Source organism: Rhododendron vialii, chromosome 2a, assembly GCF_030253575.1.
Source record: "Rhododendron vialii isolate Sample 1 chromosome 2a, ASM3025357v1".
Taxonomy (NCBI): Eukaryota; Viridiplantae; Streptophyta; class Magnoliopsida; order Ericales; family Ericaceae; genus Rhododendron; species Rhododendron vialii.
Window position 1 is genome coordinate 21549864 of NC_080558.1, and position 9875 is coordinate 21559738.

Below are 9875 nucleotides of genomic sequence, written 5' to 3' on the forward strand. Positions count from 1 at the left end.
GACGATCCAAGGGAGAAATTTCTCATTGTTGAGGAACGAATGCGGAAGTAGACTTTTTGTATGCTCTACTGAATGAGCAGGATGTAAAGAATGTGTCTAGACCTGAGCGTTTGTCTCATTCCTTTGAGGAGATACCTTTTATTGAAATTTTGAACCATCCAATACTCTCGGCTCTAGATGATGCCACCATTCGTACCGAGTCTCCACCAGTGCAAGAGCTTTTAAAAGTCGAATTGATTGATTTTGTAGGTATTGATGAATTTGATTTGGTTTATCATCCTTATATTGTGAATTTTGTCAACTCTTTGAAAATCAATCTAGTTTGGAATGCGCACTTGGTTGAAATTAAATTTCTCAACGGATTTTGGCAATTGCGGTACTCAAAGTATCTATTTTTGTGGCATGGTCGGATTCAATTTTTGAAGCAAAGTGTGGAGTGGAGTGCTATGTTCATTTTATTAGCTCTCATTGGCATATTAAATGTTCGGAGTCTGCGTTTGGCTGAACGTACATAAACTCTTTCTTTTTCTCCCTCTCTTTTCTTTTTTCTTTTTCTCTTTTGATGGTCCGGTATAGCCACCCGTCTCTAGCTCCAAGTTGTTGCATGACTTGCTCTACGGCACTATGAGTTGGATATGGAGAGAAAAGTAGTACCCGTGTAATCACGTGACGATTTGGTGAATTTAATTTTATTTGTCAGTTGTTGGGGCCGGATAACACGAGCCGGGCGGTACTAATGTCATTTTTTTCTTAGTAGGTAGTTGGTTCTTAAGTCTTTTGTATGGTAAGCATGCTACCACACCAGCCTTGGTGGTTTAGGTTTAAAAGCTAGGGTGAGTGAGGCATTTAAGAGCCCTAAGCATGAGTGCGATTACGTGTCACGGTTGTAAGACCAAAAAAGCCCCGGCGATGACCTTGTGTGCCTAGCTGTGGTTCCAATGGAGGAGCTGAAAGAGTGAGCCTTGGAAGTAGTTCCAATGACGAAGGGAAGTAATGACAAGAAAGCCTCCAACTTGGTCGAGGTATACGGGGGTTGACATTCCCCCGGAGGTACAATCTTTTGTTCTTTTCTCTCAATATTGTTGTTCTTCATGCTATGAGGACATAGCATCATTTAAGTTGGGAGGAGGGATATATATATATATATATATATGTTGAGACTTATCTCTTTTTGTTTTCGTTAAAATTTTAAAATTTTTGCTCTTACTTGCAATTCTCCCTTGTTAATAGTGATTTCGCTTGCTAGATACTTTAATTATGCTCAATTGTGTCAATATGGCAAGAGTCGTGTATTCCATCGAATTTGGTTATGTGTTTGAATCTATGTCACAAGCATATACATGAACATTGATGAACAAGTTTAGCTTAAAAGTCAAGTCAAGTGTTGTGCATCGCTAGAGTAGAGATTCATTCTTATGCATCCCATGCTTTTTGCTTTCATTTTCCGCATTTGCGTAAATAATAACTTTTGTTCATGCTTGAGTAGTGTTTATATCTTTCATGCATCTTATTGGAGTTGCTGGCATACTTAGGAAATGATTCAAGGCATTTTTGCTTGATTTTACCACATAAGAGTTACTTTGTCCTTATTTTGAACCATAGTCCGAGTCTCTTCCGTTGTGCAAATCTAGGTAACCAGATGTTCGGAGGGTTGTGTGTCTATAGTTTTCAATATTTTAAGAAAGTTTGGGGATGGTGTGAATGTGATAGAAGTGGTTGGGATGCAAAAAGGCAAAAATTGGTACTTGATTCCTTATCTCTCCTCTCCCACTACAAATGTTAAAGCTCAAAATTTTCATTTCCCTCTCCAAGCCCTCAAAGGACCCCTCAATCTCTCTCCTTACAAATCTCACCTCAAATGACCCTATTCTTCAAAGAAAAATCAAAGAAATGCTATGAAAAAGCAAAATCATATCCGAAAGAGGGTTGAATACTATGATGAGAGGATTGGTGTGACCTCTGGGCTAGCTTACATTCCGGAGGAGGAAGAGTCCGATGAGGAGGAGGAGCTCGATGCTCAATACCATGAGAAGCCGGATGAGGGTGACGACTATGTGTAGTAGAGTCGGTGGTAGTAATTTTAGTAGGACTTATCTAGTAGTTTTTCTTTCTTGTTCGAATCTTTGTTTGGTGTTTGGCCGATATGTGGCCATACCTTGGGTAATTTAGGATCGGTAGTGGCCAAGGGTAGATGAACCATGCAAGTATATGGCCACTATATTTTTGTAGTCCCTTTCCTTTTGTATCCAAGGTCGTTATAAGCTAATAAAGTCCTCCGTTGATCTTTTGTACGCTAATTAACTCCATTTGATGCATGATTGATATCTATTACTTTTTAAGTATGATTTGTCCCTTGACGTGCATAATTGTCAATAATTAGCTTTCGTTTCTTTCTTAGCGCTCTTTTGATAGCATGCGTAGCTTTTTGTCTGTGGCTATTGCATTTACTCGCTAGTGCTTGTCATGGAATGTATCTTGTGTCTCACTGTGTGAAAAGTCGAATAAGAGCGTATCCTTATGAGTTTTGGAGTCGAAACTCATTGTGGTGCATGCATGCTTGACTACTCTAATATGGCAAAGTTTGTTCATCCTAGTTCATGGCATGCTTGTGCGTGGATTGCACGTACTCGGATTTGAATGGGTGTTTTGGACTCTTGCCTAGTTATAGTAGTTGAGCATAATTTTTGTATCTTGAATCTCGAGAGGGTTGCATAGCTTAATTAAGTATGTTTTGGTTTAGTTTGCTAGGGACTAGCAAGGTTCAAGTTGGAGGACGTGATGAGCACCCAATATTGTAGATATTTGGTGCGACTAGTCCCATTTTATGTTGTTTTAACTTGCATTTATCTAACTTTTATTTGATACTGCATGTAAAGTGTGTTTTTAGTGTTTTCAGGTAAAACATGCAAATAAGGCGCATTTCAACGCTAGGAATGCTCCGGATGCTTCCAACCCGAAGACCCTGTCGGCCCCTTAAAATCTGTTTAAGTATGAAAAAATGACTTTCAGGAAAAGTATCGATTCTCGAGATTAAAAATGGTGGTAATTGATTCTTGAATTTTTCTAAGAGTAACTATAAAGTTACAAGATTTTATTTGAAGAGCAAGATCATGTTTTGAGCCTTTTTTTTTACGAAAAATGTGCAGTTTTCCATTTTACACTAAAAGTGGGGGGTTGACATTTTTATTTAATTGAAATCTTGAAATTCTGGTAATGCCATTGTTTTCAAATGGGGGGTACTTTCTTATTTTCATTAAATAAATTAAAGTAAAGAAAAGGTAAAAGAAAGGTTTAAAATGTAATCTTTACTTAACTTTCGAGAATGAAAATAAGATGTTGTGGAGCTCCGGGGCCGTCGGGTGCCAAGTCTTAGAGGCTAGCTTTCCTTTGTGAAGATAAGCTCTGCGTATCGATACGGATTAAGGGCCGTATCGATACGCGTTGATTAATTGGGCAGGCAGAGAGTTCCGTATCGATACGGCCATAAACCGTATCGATACGGGCGCGTTACGAAAAATTGGTCTTCTCAGCTTAGCGATGTGGTATCGATATTTTGCATAATCTGTATCGACGCGGGGAGTTCTCGACCAGATATTTGCTGCTGTTTGGATTTTCCATTAATGGAATGGTTTCTACTTTTGGTATGTTTTTAGGATATTTTGTAGAGAGTAGATTTGTTTGTATAAATAGGTTGGAAGTCTTTCTCTCTCATGGATGTAATTTTAGGCTTAAGTTTCTAGTTTTCTCTCTAGATTTTTCCATTGTTAGTCTTTCAAGTTTTTCAAGTTATTTCCTTAAGAACTCAAGTAAATATTTGTCTTTTGTTAATTTCTCACTTATTAATGTTGTAGCTACTAATTGGATCTTCATATAAATCAAGTTTATTTCCGTTTCTATCGGTTAATCATGTTTTCATTTTCTAGCATAATTTCTAGTCTTTTCAATATGTATGAGTAGTTTTTTGGCTAAGTTTTGGGCTACTCTTTCCCAAAGACTTAGGTTGTTATTTGGTTCTCAAACCTTCGGGCTTAAAATCATGGTTTTTAGAATTTCATTAACCTGGCCATTTTGGTCTAAGCGAGGGGTGTTAACTCCTTGGTTTATCGTTTAGTCAAGCGGTCTTGGCAAGCGACATATTGAGGGCTCGTGGCCTCCTACGTGTTAGATACATTAGCAAAAATAGGTTGATTTAATTTCGGTCAATCACATCTTTCGATAAACATAGTCTTTTAAAGCTAAATCTTCCGAGTGTAAGCGCGCGGTCGTGGCTCTCACTTGAGTTATAATTGAGAATCGGTAACGGCTTAAGTCAAGGGTTAGACAATCCCTAGACTTGCCTCTTTTAGTTTATAAAGCTCGTATCTAATTTGTTACTTTAGCATTTTCACCATTAAAAGCAAAACCAAGTTGGCCGTCTTAAACTCCGCAATTTACCTTATAAAACCTAGAATCCGATTAAGCTATTTTCGATTCTCTGTGTGTACGATCCCGGACTTTTCGGTTACTATGCTACCGACGACCTAGCCCTACGCTTGGGGTTTTTCTCAACCTTATTTGAAGGCGAGATTTGAAGGCTAAGCAGCGAGCAATATACAAATCCATGTCCAACAGATTCAACTATGCGATAAACAATAACGCAATATATCTATTGATAAACATCATAATCTTAATGAAAAGATAATAGGTAGCAAACATACAAAGAATGATGGAAGAATTGAACTCACCTCGGTGGTTTCAGTGAAGTAGATTTTGGTGATATTGAACTTCCCGAGAGAGAGTGTAATACCCGCCCCGAAAATTTCGGTATTTCAATTACTTTTAATTGAATTATATATTTTGGGGGTTAAAAACCGTAAACAATAGAACTTGCGATTAGAACATATAAAATAGGTCTCGCTTGCACACGATAATCTTTTTATAGGTTTACGAGTATCCTGGGGAGATATTTCTCCCCATTCTTCTCTCGTATGTGAACATGTACGTATATAGAGATAGAGAGAGAGCGGGAGAGAGAGAAAGAGAGACGGTTGGAAAGAGGAGAAGAAAAAGCGGAGAAGAGAAAAAGGAGAAAAATCCTAGTCTGTTCTTCACGAAATTATTCAAGGTATTTAGAAAACTTGTTAATTTCTGGAATTTTTACTAAGGGTTCAATAGTATGTCTATTGTATTGTGTTAAATTTTTAGAATTTTCTGAGAAATATGGAAAAAGATAAAAATCGTGAACCAAGCTGTGGTAGGATTCCTGTTTTTGAACAGACAGCTTACAGAGCTGCGGTTTTCATCAATTTTTTTATGGTTAAACGATTCTCTTGATTATGGGTCCTTTTGGGTTTGAAAGATTGATAAATTGGTGATGTTTTGGCGTTGGAATAACTAAAAATTATTAAGTATTCGATTTTTTATGAATTTTCGAACACAAACTGTTCTGCTAGAAATTGTGTTGCTCTGCTAAGAATTTCTGAGTTCGGGGGTGATTTTGACTAGGTTGCTTTGTTTTGAAAAATCAAGGAAAAATTAGGGTTGAACTTTGATGAGTGATAATGATGTGTACCAAATTTGGGGTTTATTAGAGGCATATTCTAGGTTTGGCGGAATTTACAAGTTGGTGTGATCCTGCTGGATTTTGTCTTTGTGGTTCCAACATGTCTTGGGAAAAACAGTCATATCTTTTAGTTCGGGTATCGAGTTTGCGCGCCGATTTTTTATTTGGAAACTAGACTTGTATGCCTTTCTGAATATGTAGGGTTTGTGGCTTATTTTGTTATAGGTTAAATCAGTTTTTGGTTTGAAGTTGGTGGACGTGCAAAATCTGTAATTTTGGACAGTTGTGTGAGTAACTTCGGACAAGCATAACTTTGTCGTTCGGACACTATGTTGGGCAAACTTTATATCAAAATTCATGTACCGGAAGTGTACTTTCTAACGGTAGTGGTCTCATGAACTAGTTCTAAACCTATTAAATGTTATGATCATTCTAAGACAGATTGGTTGTGGAATATGTTGTTTTTTTGGAAAATTGGAAAGTGTTTGAATTTCACACTTATCGTGGAATACTTTTAGGTATGGACTTGGACATATTTGTATCCGTTAGACATTATTTAGCTTCTTATTAGCTTTATAACATTGTGCCAAGTGTTTGTTGAATTAGTAACTAATATGAGTTAACTTGTGGCTAGGTAAAGAGCCGGTCATTCGGGAGGTGCCGAAACCTTAGTTTGGCATACTTCGGTCGACACAAAGGTGAGTGTGTTTGATATGATTATGTTCAATAAAGTATTACATGGTGGTGATTGTATATCATGCTAATTGGGATTTAGTTAATGATATGTGTTTGTTGGGTGTTGATTGTATTCGCTAAAGGATTGTGGAGTGAGTCACACCATATCGTGGGTCATGCCGTCTAATTAACGGTGAATGGGAATGTGGTGTGCGGGACACAATACCTTGGGTACATGGGATGTGGCAGACGTGCCACTGTATGTTGGTGTTTACACATGTGGTTATACGATTGAGTACTTATGTTGAGTTTTGTATAGTTTACATTCAAGTGAGATATTCCTTCGGGCTCTGTGGTATTTTATTGAATGTATTCTATATCTCACACACTCTGGTTTTCCTTTTTGGATTGCCAGGTCACAGGTGGTCGTAGAGTTGGTCTACTACCGGTCGGCATTTTGGGGACACTTGGATTAGTATTGAGTGTTGGTGTTTTTGGGTCGAGTTGGTTGTAATGGGTCAAACTCTAATTTTTGTTAAACTCATTTTGTGACTAAGATTGTCAAGTACTTTATGATTTCAAGTTCTTTTAATTATGTGGGAAACTCTGTAAATGTTTTAATTACTTATGTTGGGATAAGAGGCAGCAACTTACGTATTATGTAAGTTCGTAAAATTGTTGACACGTTGTTTATGTTAAAGTTAAGTCTTCCGCTGGGGTTTTACTCTGTTATGTGCATGGTTTATCGTTTAGATTTTGTTCTTTGGTGTGGAATGCCACGTGGTCGTGTCGATTCGGGCCCACTTCGGGTGTCATTCCGGGACGAGGCGTGACACAGAGAGAGAGAGAGAGAGAGAGAGAGAGTAAAGAAGAATAATGTGAAAATGATATAAACGATGTATAGAAAATTCTATTTTCGGTGATTTCCGTGATGTACGTTTGACAGCCTAAAAATAGGAAAAGGAATGTTGGCTTTGATTTCGGTGATCTCGATGATATTCATTTTCATTTGAATAATACCTTAATGGGTGGTTTTGAATACAACGTCTTAATGAGAGTAATTTATGGGGGGGGGGGGGGGTGTGTGTGTTAATACATTAGGAAACCTTCATTCCTTTGATTCAAAGGTTATAACATTATCACTAAATACGATTGAACGACTGGAGATGCATTTATGTTTGTGTGCATAGATATTTTCGATGGAAAACCGCTCTATTTTATACTATAGATTACCCTCTCTGTTCTATATTGAGAGTCCATTACGAAAAGTCGTGTCATTTTTCAAATAAAAAAATCAACTACTTTCGTATATAATTTTTTGACTTTTTTCGCACCAAATTAAAGTACTAATCGAGATCTTTAATACGGTGTAAAAATTCAAAAAATTATACGCGGAAGTAGTTGATTTTTTTATTTGAAAAATGACAAGAGAAAGAAAGTATTAAACTCTCAATATGGAACAGAGAGAGTAATATAACTGAGTCAAAAAAATAATAATAATGTACCCTAGGTTTTACATTTAGGATAGTACTACACTCTATTAGTCAAATGGACAATGTTACTCACACAATAATTCAAATACAACAATTCATACAATCTCTTTCACATACATGTGGGGTTCACATATAGTAGTGTATGTGGAGCCCACATGTATGTTAAAGGTTGTGTTTAAAATGTTGTGTGAATATATTTTTTAAATCAAATCTTGTTTCAGTAAATGCTTACTGTTGTAGATTTTCTTCACAACCAAATACCATTAGTTTGACTATCTTCACATTTCACATAGTTCAGGGGTTAAAAGTTAAAATAACCCCTACTGTACTATTAACTCTCTTGCAATTGGTCAAAGCATGCCGGTGACAGAAAAATGATTTACCGTGAAAAAGAATCTCTAGTCACTTTTGCTCATCATCAAAAGTAGAAAGAGAAAAGAAATCAAGACAATCTCTAGAGCTACCGCACTACTTTTGAATTGCTCCAGACCATAATCTTCCAAATTTACTGTTGAAATTAGGCAGTGTTTGCTCACTGAAGTCGGACCAAAATACGTCATAATTCACTAAAATATGGCACACATTACAAATACAGTAGAATTTTTTTGGTTTCAACGGTCAGGCATCCAAGTCAGGCACGCCTCAACTAATCTCTTATTCGGTTCGGTCAGAAGTAGTTCATTCACACCTAATCCAAAAATTAACTTCTTAGAGCATTTCTATTCCTTATTCAATTTTAAACTCAAACTCAAATCTGAGTAAAAAGCCCTAAAATCACAACTCCATCCTTTATCCAAACGGCCAAACCCATACCAAATTTGGATTTTACTCAAAAAAAATTTACCAAATCTTGTTTGAAACCAATTCCTTTACCAAAGTTCCACGCCTACTTTGTGGTGGTGTTTGTCGCCGGAAGTGGGTCGTCGTCGTCGTCGTCAACTCATGCGAGGGTAGCAAAGATGGAGAGAAAATGTCTTGACTTATATTACAACTCGTCGTCATCAGTTCAACATCATCGTCAACCAAATACCCGACTTTAATCTCCCAACTAACCGAGCACTGTCTTAATTTCCTCCAAACCAACCCTAAACGCACAATTCCAAACTTCGAAAAAGTGAAATTTCAGTAAACATCAATTTTTTGTTTGAACAGCCTGTTAACATCAATCGGGAATCCAAAAAAAGACACACAAAGCCAAGAGATTCGGGACCAAAACTTGAATCAAAGGATGAACATAAATACCAAGGGGTTTCCTCCTCAACCTCCTTCTAACATACTCTCTCTTCTTCTCATCACTCCAGTCAGCTTCATCCACTCCTTTGGCAAGAACCAATGGAGGGGGCAGTTGGTAAGGGCACTTGGACCTCCAAGAGGTGGGAGGGAGCCCTAATCTTGAGACCCTTTTGAGGAAGAGAGAGAAAGCCCATTTCCAGTAGAGGGTAGGGGATTTGGAGCAGAGGAGAGGTGGGTAGTCCCAGCTCAGGTAACAGGGGATTTGTGTGGATATGAAGAGTTGGGAGTGGAGGGATGGTGAGGTTGTTGGGTGGGTTAGGATGTGGGTTAGGGCTTGGAGTTTTTGCTCCCATGTTGTTACCTCCATAATTTCTTGTGTGAGAGAGAGAGCCTTTGAAAGCAGACGGGAAATTGGAGGTTCCAGATGACAGGATGAGGCTGAGAAGATTGGTTGGAGATGGAATGGTGAAATTACCTAAAAGGTCAAGGCATTGGGAGAAATTTACTTGTTTATATTTCGCATTTTCTTTGCACCCCAAAAAAATTAATTGGAAAAAAAGTAGTAATAAATATTGCATAATTTCACATGAATAGTCCAGTAACTGATCCATAGGTGTGCAACAGAACTAATTCCTCTTGAACACTAATGCTGTCTGCACAGACGTAGCAGTACATACACAATGTATAGATGGTTTTTGGACCTATTTCGGGTCTTACAAATATGAAATATGATCTGAACCATTCATTTTGTTCAAAATATTTTGTTTAGGAATCCTGTAAAAATCAGTTCAACTGGATATTGGTAAGGGCCCTTGCGAAACATCCAACTTTGTCCCAAAATTTGGCTTGAATTATGGGACAAAGTTAGGTGTTTGGTGAAGGCCCTTACTGGTATCCAGTTGAACTAACATTTTACTAGAACCTTAAACAAA

The 9875-nt window shown here is 37.5% G+C and overlaps 1 protein-coding gene across 1 annotated transcript; it reads right to left on the reverse strand.

Annotated features, from left to right (window-relative positions):
• Window positions 1-8807: 8807 nt before the first annotated feature.
• On the reverse strand, window positions 8808-9433 carry LOC131315944 (uncharacterized). The gene has a single exon (XM_058345191.1). It carries the CDS (start codon window positions 9308-9310, stop codon window positions 8873-8875), a length of 438 nt encoding a protein of 145 aa, XP_058201174.1. The 5' UTR covers window positions 9311-9433; the 3' UTR covers window positions 8808-8872.
• Between the last annotated feature and the right edge of the window lie 442 nt (window positions 9434-9875).